This window comes from Callorhinus ursinus, unplaced genomic scaffold (genome assembly GCF_003265705.2).
Source record: "Callorhinus ursinus isolate GAN/ISIS: 27379988/994484 unplaced genomic scaffold, GSC_fseal_2.0 scaffold33, whole genome shotgun sequence".
Classification (NCBI taxonomy): Eukaryota; Metazoa; Chordata; class Mammalia; order Carnivora; family Otariidae; genus Callorhinus; species Callorhinus ursinus.
In genome coordinates, this window is record NW_027397095.1 from 10,540,436 (window position 1) to 10,562,049 (window position 21,614).

A 21,614-nucleotide genomic window follows, 5' to 3' on the forward strand; every position below is an offset into this window, starting at 1 on the left:
TAAATAAGATGAAAACATTTCCAATAAGACCCCACTCCAAAACTTCTCTACTTTTTAGGGAAAAAACTAGAAATTTCACCAATACCTCACTTAGTTACTTACTTACTGTTATTCATGGCACTTTTAAACTCCCTACACTTTACAATTCCCTGCCATTTGAACCTGTTATCTCTTCACTATCTTCCTCCTCCCTTCTTAATCCATTTCTTTGTTCCTAAAACCAGATGCTCAAAGTGGGAAATGTATCTAATAAAAGTAATATAACAATTATAAACTGCCAAGTTTTTAATTTTCACACATGAATACAACTGTCTCAACAGAGTTTCTTTCTTACTTTGTTCTTCGTTCCTTTTTCCTTATACATTCTGTATGATTATAATGCAAACAATTCCGTATCTTGGCATTATTCTTCCTGAAAAGTGTTTATATTTAGGTGGAACAAAGAGACCATTTGAGAACATTCTGCTTCCAAAAACAAATGTATCTTACCTTTACAGCCTGAACACTGAATAAAAAAGTTGATGAGGTCAAGAAGTGCTATATCTCGGTCATGCTTGTATGATTCTATCCAATCATCTACCACCGACTACAGCAGAGAAGAAAAAAAACCATTAGCTTTTGCTAATGTTCTAAGAATTAAGTCTGATTAAAGTTATTAAGTTTCAACATTAAGTGGTATCACATTACTTCAAATTAAATATACATATACTTGTATACTAAAATTTAAAGTTAAATTTTAACAATAAAAGAGAACCAAATTCAGTAAAATAATAACCTGGTAACACATAACGATGATCAGTCTTCTGTTCATTTTGCATTAAAAGGAATCTGAAAACTATGGGACCCAACTCTATAAAGTGTAATTACTTATTTCTTAGTGACATTAAGGATATCCTAGAAGATATTAAAAATCACACCCATATTTCTTTTGACTAAAATAGTGTACTAAATACAAATAACAAATATTAACACTGCAATGGAATGAAAACAAAAATCTTTCTAAAAGATGGAAATGGCTGAGTCAATGAGAAAATGCAGAATGAAATTTTTTTCAACAGTGAGCATTACTAGTCCCATGTTAATAACAAAAGTAAATTAATGGCTAAATAAACATAATAATAAGTAGGACAGTTCATGGATCGGTAGACTTAATACTGTTAGATGACAATACTCTCCAAATAGATCTACAGAGTCAATGAAATCCCTACTGAAAATCCAGCTGGCTTCCTAGCAGAAACTGGAAAGCTGATTCTAAAATCCTTATAGTAATGCAAGAGATCTAGAATAATCAAAACAATCTGAAAAAGATACACAAAGTTGGAGGGCTCACACTTCATTATTTCAAAACTTACTACAAAGCTACAGTAATCAAGACAGTACTGGCTTAAGGACAAAAATGTACATAAATGGAATAAAAATGCAAATCAAAAATAAAGTCTCATATTGATAGTTACTTGATTTTTGACAAGGATGCCAAGAAAATTCAATGAAGTAAGACTAGTCTTTTCAACAAATGGTGCTGGGACAACTGGCTATCTGCATGCAAAAGAATGAAGTTGGGAGGGTGCCTGGGTGGCTCAGTCGGTTAAGCATCTGCCTTCAGCTCAGGTCATGATCCCAGGGTCCTGGGATCCAGCCGCTTGGGGCTCCCTGTTCAGCAGGGAGTCTCCTTCTCCCTCTCCCTCTGCCGCTCCCCCTGCATGTGTTTGCTCACTCGCTCTCTCTCAAATAAATAAAATCTTAAAAAAAAAAAAAAAAAGAATGAAGTTGGGAGTGCCTGGATGGTTCAGTCGGTTAAGTGTCTGACTCTCGATTTCAGCTCAGGTTACGATCACCGGATTGTGAGATCAAGCCCTGCAATGGGCTCCACGCTGGGTGTGAAGCCTACTTAAGATTCTCTCTCGCCCTCTCCCTCTACCCCTCCCTCCCACTTGTTCTCTCTAATAAAGAAGTCTTCCTAAAAATTAAAAAGAAAGACTGAAGTTGGACCCCATCTCATATCATACACAATACTTAAAATGGATCAAAGACTGAAATATAAGAGCTAAAACTATAAAACACGTAACTAAATCTTCATAACCATATGTTAAGCAATGTATTCTTAGATATTAGACTAAAGGAACAAGACAAAAAAAATGACTTTCACTTAATCACAAAAGTTTTGTTTCAAAAGACTTCATCAAAGATAAGAAAAACCCACAGAATAAGAGAAAACATTTGCAAATCGTGTATCTGATAAGGCACTTGTGCTCAAAATAGAGGCATATCGTTTTACTGCGCTTCACAGATACTGTGTGTGCGTGTGTGTGTGTGTTACAAGCCAAAGGTTTGTGGCAACCCTGTGTCAAGCAAGTCTGAGCCATTTTTTCAGCGGCAGGTGCTTACTTTGTGTCTCTGTCACAGTTTGATAATTCTCTCAACATTTTAAACTTTTTCATTATTATTATATTTATTAATGGTAATCTGGGATCAGAGATCTTTGATGTCACTATTGTACTTGTTTTGGGGCACCATGAATCCTGCCCATAAAAGACAGCAAGCTTAATAAATGTTGTGTGTGTTCTGATTCCCCCATCTCTCTCCCTCTCCTCAAACCTCCCTATTCCCTGAGACACAATATTAAAATTAGGCCAATTAATAACCCTACAATGACCTCCAACTGTTTAAGTGAAAGGAAGAGCTGCGTATTTCTCACTTTAAATCAAAAGCTAGAAATGATTAAGCTTACTGAGGAAGGCATGTCGAAAGCCGAGATAGGCCAAAAGATAAGCCTCCTGAGGCAAACAGCCAAGTTATAAATGCAAAGGAAAAATTCCTGCATAAAATAAAGAGTTGTTCAGTGAACATATGATGATAATGAAGTGAAACAGCCTTATTGCTGATATGGAGAATGTTTCAGAGGTATGGATAAAAGAATCAAACCAGCCACAACACTGTCTGAAGCCAAAGCCTAATCCAGAGCAAGGCTCCAACTCTCCAATTCTTTGAAGGCTGGGAGAGATGATGAAAATGCAGAAGGAAAACTTGAAGCTAGCAGAGGTTGGTTCATGAAGCTTAAGGAAATAAGGTGTCTCCTTCACATCAAAGTGCAAAGTGAAATAGTAGTAAATGCTGATATAGAAGCTGCAGTAAGTTACCCAGAAAACTAGCTAAGATAATTAACTAGGGTGGCTACACAACAGTAAATTTCCAATGTAGACAAAATAGCTTATATTGGAAGTAGATGGCATCTATGACTTTGATAGCTTCTATGACTTTGATAGCTAGAGAGAAGTCAATTCCTGTCTTCAAAGCTTCAAAGAACAGACTGACTCTCTTGTCAGGGACTAATGCAACTGATTACTTTAAATTGAAGCCAGGGCTCATTTACCATTACAAAAATCCTAGGGCCCTTAAGAATTATGCTGAATCTACTCTGCCTATGCTCTACAAATGGAACAACAAAGACTGGATAATAGCCTATCTGTTTACAACATGGTTTACTGAATATTTGAAGCCCACTTTCGAACCCACTACTCAGAAGAAAAAGATTCCTCTCAAAATATTCCTGTTATATTGACAATGCACCTGGTCACTCAAGAGCTCCGATGGAGATGTACAATGATATTCATGTTGTTTTCATGCCTACTAACAAAAAATCCATACTACAGCCCATGGTTAAAGGAGTACTTTGAAACTTCAAGTCTTCTTGTTTAAGAAATACATTTTCGCAAGGCTATATATAGCTGCCATACATGGTGATTCCTCTGATGGATATGGGCAAAGTCAATTGAAAACCTTCTGCAAATGATTCCATCATTCTAGATGTCATTTAGAACATCCGGGATCCATGGTAAGAAGTCAAACTATCAACATTAACAGGACTTTAGAAGAAGTTGATTGTAACCCTCATAGATGACTTTGAGGGCTTCACGACTTTCAGCAGATGTGGTAGAAATTTCACTGCAGATGTGGTAGAAAATAGCAAAAGAACTACAATTATAAATTGAGACTTTGGGACACCTCGGTGGCTCAGTTGGTTAAGCATCTGCCTTCGGCTTGGGTCATGATCCCAGGCTTCTGGGATCAAGCCCCACGTCAGTCTCTCTGCTCAGCAGGGAGCCTGCTTCTCCCTTTCCCTCTCCCTCTGCCTGCAGCAGCCCTGATTTGCTCTCTCCGTCAAATAAATAAATAAAATCTTTCTTAAAAAAAAAAAGAAAGAAATGGAGCCTAAAGATGTGACTAAATTGCTGAAATCTCATAATAAACTCTTAACAGATGAGGAACTACTTCTTAAATTCTTTTTTTTTTTTTTTAAAGATTATTCATTTGAGAGAGAGAATGAGAGATAGAGAGCACGAGAGGGAAGAGGGTCAGAGGGAGAAGCAGACTTCCCGCTGAGCAGGAAGCCTGACGTGGGACTCGATCCCGGGACTCCAGGATCATGACCTGAGCCGAAGGCAGTCGCCCAACCAACTGAGCCACCCAGGCGCCCGAGGAACTACTTCTTATGGGTGATCAAAGAAAGTGATTCCTGAGGTGGAATCTACTCCAGGTGAAGATGCTGTGAAGACTGATGAAATGACAACAAAGGATTTAGAATATTACATCAACTTAGATGATAAAATAGCAGCAGGGTTAGAGAAGATTGACTTCAATTTTGAAAGAAGTTCTACTGTGGGTAAAATGCTATCAAACAGTATCACATACTACAAAGAAACCATTTGTGAAAAGAAATCTATCAATGTGGCAAACTTCACTGTTGTCTTATTCTAAGAAATTGCCATTGCCACCCAAACCTTCAGGAAACCACCTCGATCAGTCAGCAGCCATCCACACTGAGGCAAGATCCTCTACCAGCAAAAAGATTACAACTCACTGTAAGCTCAGATAATGGTTAGAATTCTTTTAGCAATAAAGCATTTTTTAATTAAGGTATATACAGTTTAGACATAATGCTGCTGCACATTTAACAGACTACAGTAATAGTGTAAACATAACTTTTATAGGCACTGGGATACCAAAAAACTTCATCTGACTTGTTTTATTGTGGTATTTGCTTTACTGCAGTGGTCTAGAACCCAACCCACAAATATCCCTGAGGTATGCCTATATAAAGAACTCTTGCAATTCAATAATTTTTAAAAGCCAAATAATCTAATTAAAAATATAGACAAAGATTCTGAATATAGCTCTATATAGAAGACATACAAACGGCCATTATCTCATCAAAAGATACTCAATGTAACTGGCCACCAAGGAAATAGAAATCAAAAGATACCACTCAAGACAACTGGGTGGCTCAGTCGCTTAAGCATCTACATTCAGCTCAGGTCATGGTCCTGTGATCCTGGGAATGAGCCCCACACTGGGCACCCTGCTCAGTGGGGAGCCTGCTCCCCCTGCTTACGCTCTCTCCCTCTCTCTCAAGTAAATAAATAAAATCTTTAAAAAAAAAAAAAGATTAAACAGTTACCATAGGATCCTACAACTCAACTCCTAGGTATGTAATACCCAGGAGAAATGCTCAAAAAAAAAAACTTGTACGAGAATACTTATAACAGCATTATTCACAATAGCCAAAAAGTAGAAACAAACCAAATGTGCATCAAAACATGAATGAATAAACAAAATGGAGTATTATTTGGCAATAAAAAAGAATGAGATTATAAAACATACCACAATATGGATAAGCCTTGAAAACATCATGCTAAGTCAGAGAAACCACTCAAAAAGGACCATTTTTGAATAAATCATATATACGAAATGTCCAGAATAGGCAAATTTATAAAAAGTACGTTAGTGGTAGCCTAGACGTGGGACAGGTGAAGAGAAAGTGACTGCTAACAGGCACAAAATTTCCTTCTGGAGTATTGAAAAATATTTTAAAATTACACTGTGGTAATGGCTACACAACTCTATGAATATACTAAACACCACTGAATTTACAGTTTAAAGGGTGAATTCTGTGGTATATGAAGTATGTTTCAACATAGTAGTTTTTTTAAATAGGACAAAGGTAAAAAAAATTTTTAAAAAAGCAGCACGTTATTCTTTGGGGGATAGAAGAAGAAACCAAACAGCAGATGAAAACTATTTTTAAATAAATCAAGTTTTAAAACTTAGGATGACAGGGGCGCCTGGGTAGCTCAAGTTGGTTGAGCATCCCACTCTTGATTTCAGTTCAGGTCATGATCTCTGGTCCCGAGATGGAGCCCAGAGTTGGGCTCCACACTCAGCAGGGAGTCTGCTTAAGATTCTTTTCCTCTGCCTCTCCCATTGTTGCACGTACATGCACTCTTTCTCTAATAAATAAATAAATAAATCCTTTTTAAGTAAGTGTCAGGAAGGAAAAATGTTTAACATACATACAAATAAATACAAAACCTGGGTATAAACTAAATGAAATATATGCAATTTGATGTACAGAAAAGGTAGTGTCATTACAAATTAAAGAAAATAAAAAGGATATACTATCTAAGAATTACCTGGCTCAAAGAGATTGAATAGAGATCTTCTAAAATTTTACCTAATTTCTAGATTTCAGTCCTTTTCTATATTTTACAACAGCTTATGTATGTAAACTTAAATCAATTTATAAAAGAAACATGTTTAAGATTATTCCCAAATATGATATAGGTAATAAATATCAGTTTTAAAACATGGCCCAAAATGTTTGACATTGCTCTTCAGTAAGAAGTGGGGTCTATTCCCTTATCTAGGACTGAAGGCAGTAAAATGATGCTCCCAAGATTAACTCATTGAACACCATTCAACTTCTGCACTGGGTTCTTGGAGCACTAGAGAACTAGACATTCCTGCTCAGGACACTCTCCAAACCCAGAAGCCATACTATAAGAAAACCAAGCCACATGAAAGAACCATTTGTAGGTACTCCAGGTAACAGTTCCAGCTGTGCCCAGCCTTCAAGTCACTCCAGACTAGGCACCAAACATGAATAAAGAAGCCTCCACGGAAGTATAGTCCTTCACTGTTTATGTAACCTCTGAGCATTAAAGCTGTCTCAGGTAAGGTTCCAACCATGATAAATGGGAGCACAGACAATTTTATCCCTATTTAGTTCTGTATGAATTCTAGACCAAGAGAATCATTAAGCCTAGTAAAATGACTGTTCCTTTATATCACTAACCTTGGAGTGATTTGTTATACAGCAACAGATACCTGGAAGAAGGGCTATTTCATCAATAAAGATACAAAAATATTTAATGAAATCTTACCAAAAAAGATCACATCACATTAAAAACTTATTCAGAAAGATCAAATAGAATTTGTACTAGGAATACAAGGCTGCTATAATAAAAATAATACAAGCTAACACGTTAAAATATTTTAAAATTTTCATCATCAAATAGTAAGCTAAGAATTTATCCAATAAAATTGAACATATATTATCTAATAAAACTAGGGGCATATACACATATGATCCCTCCTTTATTTTTCTTTTAAAGACTGATTTTTTTAAAGATTTTATTTATTTATTTGTCAGAGAGGGAGAGAGCACAAGCAGGGGGAGTGGCAGGGAGAGGAAGCAGCAGACTCCCCACTGAGCAGGGAGCCTCATGCAAGACTCGATCCCAGGACCCTGGAATCATGACCTGAGCCAAAGGCAGACGCTTAACCGACTGAGCCACCCAGGTGTCCCAGATCCCTCCTTTCTTAATATATAATAACTATTTTAAAACCAACAGCCAGTCTTAATACTTATTCTCACCTATAAATTACTGAAATAGGTACATCCTGGGATACAAAAAAATGAATAATACACAGTCCCTGATCAAGAAATTAATGATCTAGAAGCAAATTCAGACATATGCATACCAATAATACAATATATTAAGTGCTATAATGGAAAGAGAAGAGTAAGAAATATATTCAAGGGGAGAAAGAGACAGAGCCCAAGAATGCTTCTCAAAAGAGTGACATGTGATTTAAGTCAATCTTATGTGACATGGAAAGAAGGAAAAAAGACTATTCCAGGCAAAGGGAAAAACAAAAAGAAAGGTGGGGGGGTGGAGGGTGGGGCTGAGGCAGAGCACATACTGTGGCGGGAAATAGGAAGCACACCATAAAAAAAAATCTGGGCTGGAACTTTTAGATAACGAAGAACTGTTGGAAGCTTGTAAACAGGAGACTTCCTTGATCAAATTTCTTATTACCAAGATAACACAAGTGGGAGTACACAAAACAAATTGGAGGTAAAGAGTCCATTCAGGGAAATCAATGGAGAGATACGGTGGACATTCCACTTTTAAGGGTGAAAGCACATTTAGAAACAGAAAAACAAATAACATAGAGGTATGATCTTAATATATGACAAACCATAATCAAAATAAAAATAAGGAAAATGTTCATTCTTTATTAAACACTGAGATACCATTAACAAAGAAATTAAATATAAAGCTAAACCCTCACATTTTCTATTAAAAATTTTTGATGAGCCAAAAAGTTAAACAAAAACCCTATAGACTAGACAAAAATAGAACAGCCTAATTAGCTGTGGATATAAGTTGAGATTTCTGATGTTAACAAAAATGAAAGATATCAAAAAAGATTAATGCATTTAACAGCTTAGAATATTATAAAGTATAATATAAAAATAAAAAGGAAAGTAATGAAATGCTATATGTAACATAACTGAGAGAATTTATTCCTTTGATAAAGTTAACCCAAAATGGGAACCAGAGAACCAGAGAGAAGGGGATAACTTGTTAAATTAGGGAATGACTAAATAAACCATAGCACCATAATATATAAGACATTATTTTTAAAAATGTATCAAATGTATATATGAAATAATAATTTAAAACATTAAAGAAATAAAATCCACACCCTCATCACAACTATATAAAAAGCAAACCATGTATGAATAAATGAAAGTAAATTCAAATTTTAAAAGTCATGTTCCTCTGTACAACTGGTAATAGCTCAAAACAACTAACAATTTTTATTTTACATGTAAAAATGCGGTTTTATCAGTCCCAACTGATACTTAAAATTTATTTACAAAGCCATACATATTCAGATAAGTACATATTTACAAATAAGATCTGCATTTGTTACTCTTAAATAACAGAAAACTTAAAAGGCTAGTTCTCCATAAACCACCCATGTGCACCCTTTTTGATTAAAATTAATTCTCTGATAACTATTCCCCATAGCTTTTATAAATTAAAAAATAACTTTATTAAGCATGCATATTCTTTTGAGTATAGTGTTTATTCAATTTTTTTTAAAACTGTATGGGTTTAGCCTCCACGGTAAAGCCTAAATGCTTTTATTGTCATAAAATTTTGCAGAAGAAATAAAATTAGGATGATGTGACATGGGTATGACTCTCACTTTTCACTCTTCTGCTAAGAAACAGCACAAGTAATAAACTTTGTAATAGACAACAGTGATCAACATAATTCAATTCACTAAAGTGGATAGTGATTATATTAGGTCACTCAACCAAGAATTCTATATGGGCAAAGGACTTCATATTTTAATGGCAGCCATATAAATTCAGGGGAAATTGAAACCTCACAGTTTACATCAGCATATTTTTTGAGCAAATAACTTTTTATTATATGCCATTAAAAGAAAATAATGCAGTAGAAAATGACTCAAGACACAGCTTAAAGGTCTCATGTCTGAATAGACAGATCCCTAGTTTTCTGATGACTTTGTTGCTTTTTTTCTAATAAGCGTGTTAGATTTTTTTTAAATGCAATTAGAAAACTCAGGGATTTTATATAACTCACTAAAGTTTAAAATGTACAAATAAACTGGGAAGAACACAATAAACATTACCTGCATAGCACTCTTGCCCATTTTAACAACTTCAAACAACATCATGTTTTCCACTCCATTCTGTTGGTGATGACCATTCATTCGGTTTGGACCAGAAGGAGGTTTTCCTCCACCATTTCCACCTTTGCCCTTTTCTCCTGGGCCCTTTTTGCCTTTTTTACAAGTCTGCATAAAAATACAAGTTAATTAAGTTATATCATTATCCTTGAAAATTCAAAATAAAGCTACAGCAGAAGCAGTTAAAAGGGTACATAATTATAACATGCCTAAACCTGACCTAAAGAGGCATGCCATACACATGTCATGATAAAATGGTGTAGTTGAGACAGCTTCTCTGTGGCATCAATTTTTTCATTTGTAGTACCAGACACCTCACGTGACACTGTAGTAAGGAGCACAGCCTCTGCAGACGGACAGACTGCATGGGTCCAGATTTTTATTAGCTGAGTGATGCTGGGCAAGTGACTTAACCATACTATGCTTCAGAGTTTCTAATTTGTAAAGTGAGGATAAAACTGTGCCTACTTCATAGGGTTGCTGCTTTAAGGTGCAGACTGCAGTGGGCAGCAAGAATAACAAAACACTTTTATCAAATAAGTAACTCGTACTTAGTTCAAATTTTTTAATTTTATCTGTTAGTCTTATAAATTATTGCAGTACAATGACAAAGGAATTCTAAAAAGTATGAATAGGTGTATCAACCTCATCCTTATTCCGAATAAATGAAGAATTCAAATGTAAAAAATCATGTTCCTCTGTACAACTAGTGATAACATTTATTATGAAAATTCATTTAATGAACACTATGGAAATGAAGCCCCTTTATAAGGAAGTTGTCAATACTGGGGAGTGGGGACTTCATAAATCAGTGAAAAGGTTGCCTACATGCTTCAGTTATAAAATACTTCCCACAGCCTTTTAACTTGTTACAGAAAAGCAAGTCATTTCCAAACTCAAGAGTCCTCATTTCTAAAATGTCAGAGTTGTATTAAATCTTTACAGATTAGAATAGATGATTTCTAGGTCTCTTTTCAACCTACACATTTCTATGATCTAGAGCAAGGATCGGCAAACTTTCTGTAAAACACCCCAGACAGTAAATATTTCAGGCTTTGCGGGCCACCACATTCCACTTCTGTCATATATTCTTTGCTTATTTTTACAACGCTTTAAAAATATAAAAACCATTCTTAGCTCATGGACAGTATAAAAACAGGCCATAGTTTGCAGACCCCTGGTCTACCGCCAGGTCTACAAACGTATTTCTACTGACAGCCTGTATGTTTCTATACTTTGTTCGACAGACGGTCCTTCCTCCTTCCTCAAGAGTCCAAACCACCCTACTCTTTTAACAACTACTTCAAACTCCTTCCTAACAACTGAAATATATTACTTGTTAATTTACATTATTTTGTTAATTAGATTCAGTCTTTGTGAACCTGTCATTAATTCCTAATTGTAGAATAAAAGGTTATTGTCCCCAGTAAAAGGAATTTCAGAGATAAGGGTGAAAGAAAAGATCAACTACAGAGAGTACACTAGGATAGTATAAAATGTTAATGTTAATTCAATGGAATTATATTTTGCAATTTATCTATCATATGCTTCAATATTCCCTGTTGGTATGGAAAACTAATTAGTACAATTAAAACGGCTCAATGCATATCCTATGCTAGGAAAAAAAAACAACGTGCAAGGAATAATACAGGAAGTACAAGAAGTAAACATGCTAACCTGGACATAATCTTGTAGATTAAAAACATCTCTAAAGAAAGACTATGGGGGGAGGGCGCCTGGGTGTCTCAGTTGGTTAAGCCTCTGCCTTCAGCTCAGGTCATGATCCCAGAGTTCTGGGATGGAGCCCCACATCAGGCTTCCTGCTCAGCGGGGAGTTTGCTTCTTCCACTTCCTCTGCCCCTAACCCTGCTTCTGCTCTCACCACCTTTTAACAGATGTGGGCGCAAATCCTTTAACCACTGAACTTCTCTGGACCAGTTTCCTATCTATAAAATCAGTAAGTTTTCTAATTCACAGAGTGGTTCAAATATTAAATTACAGAACATATTTTTAGCACAGTGCTTGGAACATACACAGTATAGTGTCAAAGTGTAGTTACTATTATTATTATAATAAATCATTAATCTGAGCCCTAATACCTCATTCATAGCAGTGACTATACAAAGTTAAAGTGTGGCACAAAAACTTTGGGGAGTCCCCTATTCAGATGTCTTGTCCCAACCTGTAGATTAAATCCAAGTCAAAAGTGTATTTTCAGTTTTGCAAGATGGTTGCAGAACAAAAAAAATTGGTTTTCAAATGAATAACCATATACTACCCACTAGAATTTGGCTGTCTTTGGACAGTCATGAGTTAACATTTTATTCATTCACTTTTTCTGTCTCAAAATTTCTACATTTTAAGAGACTAAAAAAGGATATGAAATTATGAAACATGTGGATTATATGAACTCTAAAAGTATATGCCAAGGATTAAATAAATTATATTCCATACATAAAATGGGATGCTCTGACACCATTAGAAATGACAGGAAAAATTCACTGATAGGAAAGCTGCTTACAACATACTATTAAGTTTTAAAAGCAAATTAAATAGTTTGCATAGCATGAATCCATTTAAGTAAAATTCTATGTGCATGTAAACATGACAGGTATATGTACAAAAGAATGCTCATCAAAATGTTTAAAGAATATCTTGGGGCGCCTGGGTGGCTCAGTTGGTTAAGCGACTGCCTTCGGCTCAGGTCATGATCCTTGAGTCCTGGGATCGAGTCCCGCATCGGGCTCCCTGCTCGGCGGGGAGTCCGCTTCTCCCTCTGACCCTCCCCCCTCTCATGCTCTCTCTCTCTCTCTCATTCTCTCTAATAAATAAATAAAATCTTTAAAAAAAAAAAAGAATATCTTACCTCTGTGTGATAGGTTTATAGGGAAATCTACTTTGTTCACTGTACATTTCTGTATTATAGACTTTTTCTTTTTTTTAAGACTTTATTTATTTGTCAGAGAGAGAGAGAGCACAAAAAGGGGGAATGGGAGAGGGAGAAGCAGGCTCCCCGCTGAGCAAGGAGCCCGATGGAGGGCTTAATCCCAGGACCCTGGGATCATGACCTGAGCCAAAGGCAGATGCTTAACTGACTGCGCCACCCAGGCATCACTATTATAGACTTTTTAAAAGTAAATGTGTCAGGGTGCCTGGGTGGCGCAGTCAGTTAAGCACCTGACTCTTGATTTCAGCTTAGGTCATGACCTCAGGGTCATGAGATCAAGCCCCACATGGGGCTCCATGCTCAGCGTGGAGTCTGCTTGAGATTCTTTCTCTCCCTCTCTCTCTGCCCTTAGCCCTGCTCGTGCTCTCTAAATAAATAAAATCTTTAAAAAAATTTTTTACATAAAATAGATAAAAAAATAAAAGTAAATGTGTTATAAGAAAATATAAATCGAAAATTCATTTGGGAAGGAAAATGGTGAACAAAAACAAGTCATCTTTTGCACACTGTATTTACACACATGCACAGTCAAATGTACTTTCCAAAACATCAAAATAATTTAACAATTCACCAAATAATCCAGAGTCCTCAGGCTATGCATTCATATTCTAAATATGCATTCTACTGACTCAGAACCTCATTTTGTTAGGTTTTTTTTTTTTTTAAGTTTTATTTATTTAAGTAATCCCTACACCCAATGTGAGGCTTGAACTCATGACCTGGAGATCAGGAGTCGAGTGCTCTTCCAACTGAGCTGGCCAGGCACCCCTCACTTTGTTAGTTTTTATCCTTGACATTACTTATAATGAGTAAAACTCTTGTTAACTGTAACCTACTTGACTTAAACTGGTTATAGGTTACACTTTTAGGATGCTTTAGAATAAGAAATTTTATTTTTGTTTGCTTCACTTATGTTTGACTACTCATGCATAAATAAAGCCAAAAGAATATCACATTGTGCTTAGCATACTGTGCTTTACAAAATAAACTATTAGAAACAAGTGTTGGTGAGGATGTGGAGAAAAGGAACCCTCACGCACTGTTAGTGGGAATGGAAACTGGTGCAGTCACTGTGGAAAACAGTATAGAGGTTCCTCAAAACATTAAAAATAAACTACCCTATGATCCAGTAATCACACTACTGGGTATTTACCCAAAGAATACAAAACCACTAATTTGAAAGGATATATGCACTCCTATGTTTACTGCAGCATTATTTACAATAGCCAAATTATGGAAGCAGTGCAAATGTCCATCAATAGATGAATGGATAAAGAAGATGTGGTGTCTATATATACAATGGAAAATTATTTAGCCATAAAAAAAAGAATGAAATCTTGCCATGTGCAAAAACATAGATGGAGCTCGAGAGTAAGTCAGAGAAAGACAAATACCATATGATTTCACTCATATGTGGAATTTAAGAAACAAAGAAAAAAAGAGCGAGACAAACCAAGAAACAGACTCTTAACTAAAGAGAACAAACTGATGGTTACCAGAGGGAGGTGGGAGGGGGGGATGGGTGAAATAGGTGATGGGGATTAAAGAGTATACTTATAACAAACACTGAGTAATGTATAGAATTGTTGAATCAATATATTGTACACCTAAAACTAATATTACACTGTATGTTAACTATACTGGAATTAAAATTAAGGACTTAATAAAATGTTTTTTTTAAAAAGAGGGCTGTATTATTAATTTCAACTTTACAGTAGTGGAAAATAGATAATAAAAAGATATTTGACCTAGAAGCTGAAGAAACCATATGTATTCAGGCTTACCAAACCAATCGGGGGGGAAAAAAGCACTTTTAAAAGACAACATCTGAGACATAACTAAAACAGCTATATTTTATATGTATGTATGCATATATATATATACAAATGACCTTAAGAACCAAAATAAAGTCATATATTCTGTACATACTTTTCCTTTGCCTTGTTTTTGGTTTTTTCCTTCAATGTCTTCAAAATCTGTGTCAGAAGAAAAATGTGTTTCTGACTCCCTGTGACGAAAGATAAGCAATTATTTAAAACTTTCCTTAGAAATATAGGTGGAGTTTCTAATTTTTGCCATATTTTCTAAAAGAAAGGCTTGGTTAACTCTTTACAAAACTCCTTATTAGCATTAGATATAATTAAGATGCTTCCCCAAAACATCATACCATAGCATATTACCAAACATAAAATTATATAACAAACTACAAAACAATAATCTAAAACAAACAAAAAAAAACCTAAACATTTTTTATTTTCTTAATTTTTAACCGAGAGATAAAAATGTATAATACCAGTGGCTCTCGAAATTTTAACCCTAGGAACTGTGGTGTTCTATTGTAATGGCTGGTTTCATTTTTGGATTCAAGACCATGGAATTCAGAGAAGACTGCATTTTAACACTAGGAACTGGATGACCTTTAGGCAATTTTAGTAATATTAAGAATCCACTGACCACTCCTCTCTCACTCAAAAAAAAAATTTGTAATACTAACTACACAAATCATGTACTTCTGAAAGGATATGTATAAAACATTTTTACAAACTAAACCATTTGAAATACAAGACGGAAATGCTAATTGATCAAAACCCTTTATGAAGTCAAGAGGTGGTACACTACAGTCAGGAGAACTGGTTCTAGTACTAAGAAACTGTGATCTTAGACAAGTGACAACCTCTCAATCTTTTCATCTATAAACAATGTATATGCAAGAAAGAATGAAATCTCTAAAGTCTCTTCAATCTCTTCCAATATGTAAATCTATAATTCTAAAAAGTTGTCCCTTATTTTGGAGTAGGTGGCGTGTTTTATATAATCTGGATTTTCTCACACATAAGGAAGACGACTAATTTAAATACACATGTGTAATGCTTCCTATATATGCAAACATGGTCAATCTACCTAAATAGTGGTAACATACCCTCATTTAAATGCTGAAGGCAAGGCATACTTGAAATTTGGGTCATAATGGATTTTAGAATTGAGCCACACCCATAAAAGATAAAAGTTTTACCACTTCAAATATGTAATCCTGGTGCCAGTTTTGCTTAAAACAAATGGAATCAAAATGCAAAGCTATTCTTTCTAAAGCTAGTCTTCTCTAACTAGATTTCTTCTATTTCCATTTTTATTGCTAAAATAACCAGCTGTCCAGAGGCTATGAGGTAGAAATACTTTATATACCTATAGTAATAGTTAAGGTGCTAGCAAGGAAAAAGATTACTATTTATAGCACTTACCTACAATGTAATTTAAACAATGTATTGAAGATAGTGGCAATCCTATGTCCTATAATGTTGTGAGGAAAGGGCCTTTAAGTACCATTTCCCAAGAATTAATGCACCAAAACCTGAATGACTACTGTAATATTAACCCTGAAACTCATGCTTGTTACATCTTAAGAAGACTGTGGTCATCAATATTCTATACAGCCTTGCAAAAAAAAAGAAAGAAAGAAAGTTTTTAAGTATCTTGCTGTATATAAGTAATACTTCTTCCCAAGACATTTGTGGGACACCAGCTCTCTTAGATCCGTAACTGCTATTAAGCCTGCAAACAATCACTAGTCTTTGCAATATTCCAATGGCCACAGAGTAATCACAGGCTCAATTACACTCTTAATCCGCATCTCCAGGCTATCCCAACTAAAAGAATGAGCCACTAGAGGTTTGATTACTAACTGGAAAACCTTATGAAGAAAGCTAGAGTAATCAGGATAGGAGTCTAAAATAACCCCAACCAGAGAAGAAATATTCTTGAAAGTCTTTCTCCAATGTTTTCCTCTGCTTTTAAGATCAAAAGAACACCACCACCTATACCTATCCCAGGTAAAATAACCTATGCTAGTATGTTTATGGAGCATACTAGGTTAACCTTTTAGTGGCTTGAAATTTCATGAGCCATCTATCATATAACTGACTCTTCCACGCCTTTCTCTTTACCCTGCCGTCCATCTCACATACCCAACCAAATACTGTCTATTCTACCTCCACCACATCAATTCCCTCTTATCCATTATCCTATTTCAGGCCTTAATTACTTGAGATATTCTAATAGTCAGTAGTCTAGTTTATAATACAAACATTCTTAATTGTCTCCAATCTTAACTAACATATTTAAGAAATTTCCTAATTTTATAATACTCCAACCAAAAATTATTTTTTCCTGACTATCCTGTATCCTCCAACAAAAACAAGAAATTTCCCTCAAGAATCTTCAAATAGAGTCCATATACACTGGGATTAAAATCACATTAAAAAGCATACTTTGAAATACTGGCAATATCCCAGTAGACCACCTTAGTCTCCACCGAAAATAATAAAATTATTTTAAAATGAAAATCTATAAAGCATCAAAAGTAGACACTGGCTACCATTATGTACAAAGGTATCTATCTGAAGTTTTCAAAACTTTTAGCAACCAAATTATTTTCAAATCAAGTGTTATAAAAATTCCAACAGCAAATACAGTAATGGTGTATGTGTGTACAGTTAAAGGGACCCAAAGGCAGTTTAAAGGTTTCTTTTTCACTGAGGCACCTCATGAAACTTCAGCTTAGTATGAAAACCACTATTACATACAGTAGCTTAAATTCCTTCCTACATCAAATACTAAAGAGTAATCAGAATAAAAGTTGAAAAAGAGGTATAGGTAGCTTTTAAGACAAGAGTAAAGAAAATACCTATGTTGAAGTCACTTTATAGACCAATAAGCATGTAATTTGTTTTAAAAAAAATATATGGATAGCATGTCCAACCCTCCCAGATTTAAGCCTATTATCAGTGGATTTTATAAAAGAAATCTGATATTACACCCTAAATACTACTATGTGGTATATATTCCTTACCAATGAGGACACCTAACTTTTTAAGAATTTCATGGCACTCCCTCAAAACAGTTGGTATTGTAAAACTAAATATGGATTCAAAGAACTGCACAGCAAAATAATAAATTGTACTGTATCTAAATTAAAAAATAAATTTAAAACATAGTACAAAAACACCATGGAATCACTGTTACAGAAACCAATGAGCACTGATATAAACTGTTTCAAAATATACATACTTTTATCTTATATATTAGATCTTCTGTAGAAATAATTTTAACTGAAGTTAATATCTTTCCCATTTTGTGGAAAAGGATTTAAAAATTTTCATAATATACTTACTGTAGTAGATTAAAATCAGTTGGTATTTCTGGAGCTGCTATCATTTCTTTATCATCTTCTGGAACACCTCAATGTCAGAAATATATTCATAGATTTACGTGGGTAAAACAATGGTTTGCTTCTTTCTTCTAAGACAAACAATTCCTTTAAGGGAAGGGATGCCATATTTATTACCAACAAGTGAAAAATATTGGGAAGGATATCTATACTCAAAAACTAAATTTCCCAGTGGCGCCTGGGTGGCTCAGTCGTTAAGCGTCTGCCTTTGGCTCAGGTCATGGTCCCAGGGTCCTGGGATCGAGCCCCGCATCGAGCCCCGCATCGGGCTCCCTGCTCTGCGGGGAGCCTGCTTCTCCCTCTCCCACTCCCCCTGCTTGTGTTCTCTCTCTCATTGTGTCTCTCTCTCAAATAAATAAACAAAAATCTTTAAAAAAAAAAAACCTAAATTTCCCAGGGCCTGCTACTGTCCTTTAAGGATTTTTCCCCCTTGCATTTAACTGTTTTTTTTTTAAGATTTATTTATTTATTTGAGAGAGAGAGAGTGCAAGTAGGGGGAGGGGCAGAGGGAAGGTGAGGAAACAGACTCCCCGTTAAGCAGGGAGCCCAATAAGGGGCTCGATCCCAGGACCCTGAGATCATGACCTGAGCAGAAATCAAGAGTGAGACGCAGTAAGACGCTTAACCGCATGAGCCAACCAGGCACCCTGAGTGCCTTTTTTAGATATGGATTTGTTATGAACTGCTGCAGTCCCATAACAGTAACAACAGATACAAAGAAAAACCCTTGTATTATAATTATTTTCAAAATTTGTTATGATTCTCGCTCTTTGGTCTTAGCCACAGAAACAAGATGCTGAAGGGAAATAATCACTGGAAAGCATCGCCGTTAAGACACACACTGTGCCACCACTGTGGCTCTAAGGCCTACCACCTTCAGAAGTCAGCCTGTGGCAAATGTGGCTATCCTGCCAAGCCAAAGAGAAAGTACAAGTGAAGCGCCGAGGCTAAAAGACGAAATACCACTGGGACTGGTCGAATGAGGCACCTAATTGTAAACCGCAGATTCAGGCATGGATTCCATGAAGAAAACAACATCTAAACTCAAGAGGACAGCTGTTGCAGCATCCAGCGCATCTTAAGGATTTCAACGATGAGTCACACAATAAATGTTCTGATTTTAATTAATAAAAATAAAATAAAGTAAAAATTCATCTTAAAAAGACATATGCCCTTAAAAAACAAACAAAAAAAAAGACATATGCCCTAACTAGGAACAGAATGTGACTCTTTCACTGGTCCTAAAATCCTCATGACAAGTTTAAACCATAATACAAGATGTCTGAAAATTCTACAGCTTTTTGCTGATGATGTACAGTACAGTTAAAAGGAGCTAGCTAGGGCGCCTGGGTGGCTCAGTTGGTTAAGCGACTGCCTTCGGCTCAGGTCATGATCCTGGAGTCCCAGGATCGAGTTCCGCATCGGGCTCCCTGCTCGGCAGGGAGTCTGCTTCTCCCTCTGACCCTCTTCCCTCTTGTGCTCTCTCTCTCTCATTCTCTCTTTCTCAAATAAATAAATAAAATCTTAAAAAAAATTCAAAACACTGAATTTCCTAGCTCACTCTAATTAAGCTACCATGAACAACAAAATAATGAGGTAATAGCACAAATAATAATGAATAATCTACAAATCAAGAGTGGTCTATACCACCACTTTGAGGTTTTTTTTCTGAAGAGTACTGATACTATAAAATCTTTATTTAGATATGACTGTTGGAATGGTCTTCTCCTTGCACCAAATCATGGTCCCAGGATTGTTCTCCTCTAAAACCACTAACTATTAATCTGTTAATATTCGTATTGTAACTGAAGGAATTATCTAAGTAGCACACAAGAGTTCTGAAGCTTGCCATCACATGTAGGATATACCCTAGACTCCTAAAAATACCAACTTATTAAAAAAAAACATTTCTTAAAAAACAATTTTGTTTTTTATAAGGGAGCTGGAGAAGTATAGATCTAATAAGTTCTAACCAACATGTCAGGCAATCTAGATGGTAAGTTGGAAATAAAGTGCTTGTTTTGTCTGCCTACCTGCAATGCCCTCTACCCACCCCTCAAGCATTTTATAAAACCAAACTTGCTGCAATCCTTAAATATACAATTTTTTAAAAGTAGTTCATAACTATATTCTCCTAAGGGACATAAAGAATGCATCAGCTCTGAAAAGCAGAGAACACCAAATAAAATAAGTATGTGATACACTTTTCACCTTCTTCCAAATAGCGCAAATTTCTAGTGTACAAGTTCTACCAGGTCAAATTATTTTGTTCAGCATATAGGGCATATTAACATTTATTTGGTAATTAGAAACCAAAGCAAACACAAAAGAAAATTGGAATTTATGAAGATGTGAGTCTCCCAGACGAGGTGTCTGTATTTTAAAAAGAAATATGACAAGGTCTAATAGATGTAGAAAAAATAATTACACTGGCCAACTCCCTATCCCAGTTAAATACTTGTTTTAAGGAGTTTCTAAGTATTAAAAATCCATTCAACCAATTAAAAGTAACTACCATGTACCAAACACAGTGCTGGGCACTGGGGCATACAGTGGTGAACAGGAGAGATCCTTGCCCTTATCGAACTACTTATACCAATAAACATGAAAATGTGTTTCTACAAGAAGGCACTTACCTCTACTGCTACCTAATATTATTAAATATGAATACTAAACTGCTTGTATCTGAGTTTTTACTATTTTAATCATTGTCTAAATAACCAATTTGCCACCAAAACATTTCTTCACAGCTCAGAAGATAAGTTGCTTTGTACGGTAAAGGAGGAGAAGCAATGGGTAAATTAGCATTGGGGTTTTTTTAAGAATGTAAACTTTATATGCAGGAAAGGCTATGAATTTTTTTCTTTTTAAATGTCTACAGCTATATATAAATACAATTTGGTTACTGCAAAGATTTACATTAAAAAACTTATAAACAAGGTCTTTAAATATACTTAATAACATTTGTCCTAAGTTGGAAAACCCAAAACTGTAATAATATGTAATGTTCAAATAAAAGTATGAGTTTAATGATCAAACTCACCACACCATTTCTGGCCTACTATAGGTTACTAATTTTTTAAAAAATATGCTCAAAGATCACAAGGTGGAGCTCTCACCTAGTGTCAAGGAAAAATTGAGTTTTTTTTTTTTTATCACATGTACCAATTCTCTGCAACTACTATAGAAGAGTTAACATTCCAAAAGCTTTGAAAGATAAATCACAGAAATGAAATTTGCTTTAATTCTCAATCACTATGTTCCTTTTGAGAAAAAATATATCCAAAAACAATTAGCTTCTATTTCTCCTCACTAAAAACTAAGCAAACACATTTGTAGATAGGTTGAATATACTTTAAAACCACTTCTTTAGGCTCAAGTGTACAGTATACTGCCATTAAAGGTTTGTTAAATACATTCATATATAATTATTAAAAATGGGTGATTATATATTTTTAATTCTATGTATTAAATTCAAGTAAATGCTCTCAGCAGCACTGCTTTTGATATAAACAGATCTAAAAGCTAAAACTTGATCACCATAACTTTTCCCAATTATCTATAATAAATGTTTATGGCCTGTTACTCAGTTTA

General features: G+C 35.2%; 1 protein-coding gene across 6 annotated transcripts in view; it reads right to left on the minus strand.

Annotated features, from left to right (window-relative positions):
- STAG2 (STAG2 cohesin complex component) overlaps positions 1-21,614 on the minus strand; it is a 130,476-nt gene that overhangs the window by 62,092 nt on the left and 46,770 nt on the right. For all 6 annotated transcript variants that reach the window (XM_073879181.1, XM_025852603.2, XM_073879182.1 and 3 more), the window contains exons 2-5: positions 17,964-18,107; positions 14,726-14,804; positions 9,793-9,957; positions 490-586 (exon numbers count right to left, since the gene is read on the minus strand). In XM_073879181.1, the coding sequence (XP_073735282.1) occupies positions 490-586; positions 9,793-9,957; positions 14,726-14,804; positions 17,964-18,007 (385 nt within the window). In that variant the 5' untranslated portion in view covers positions 18,008-18,107. The remainder of the gene's footprint in view (positions 1-489; positions 587-9,792; positions 9,958-14,725; positions 14,805-17,963; positions 18,108-21,614) is intronic.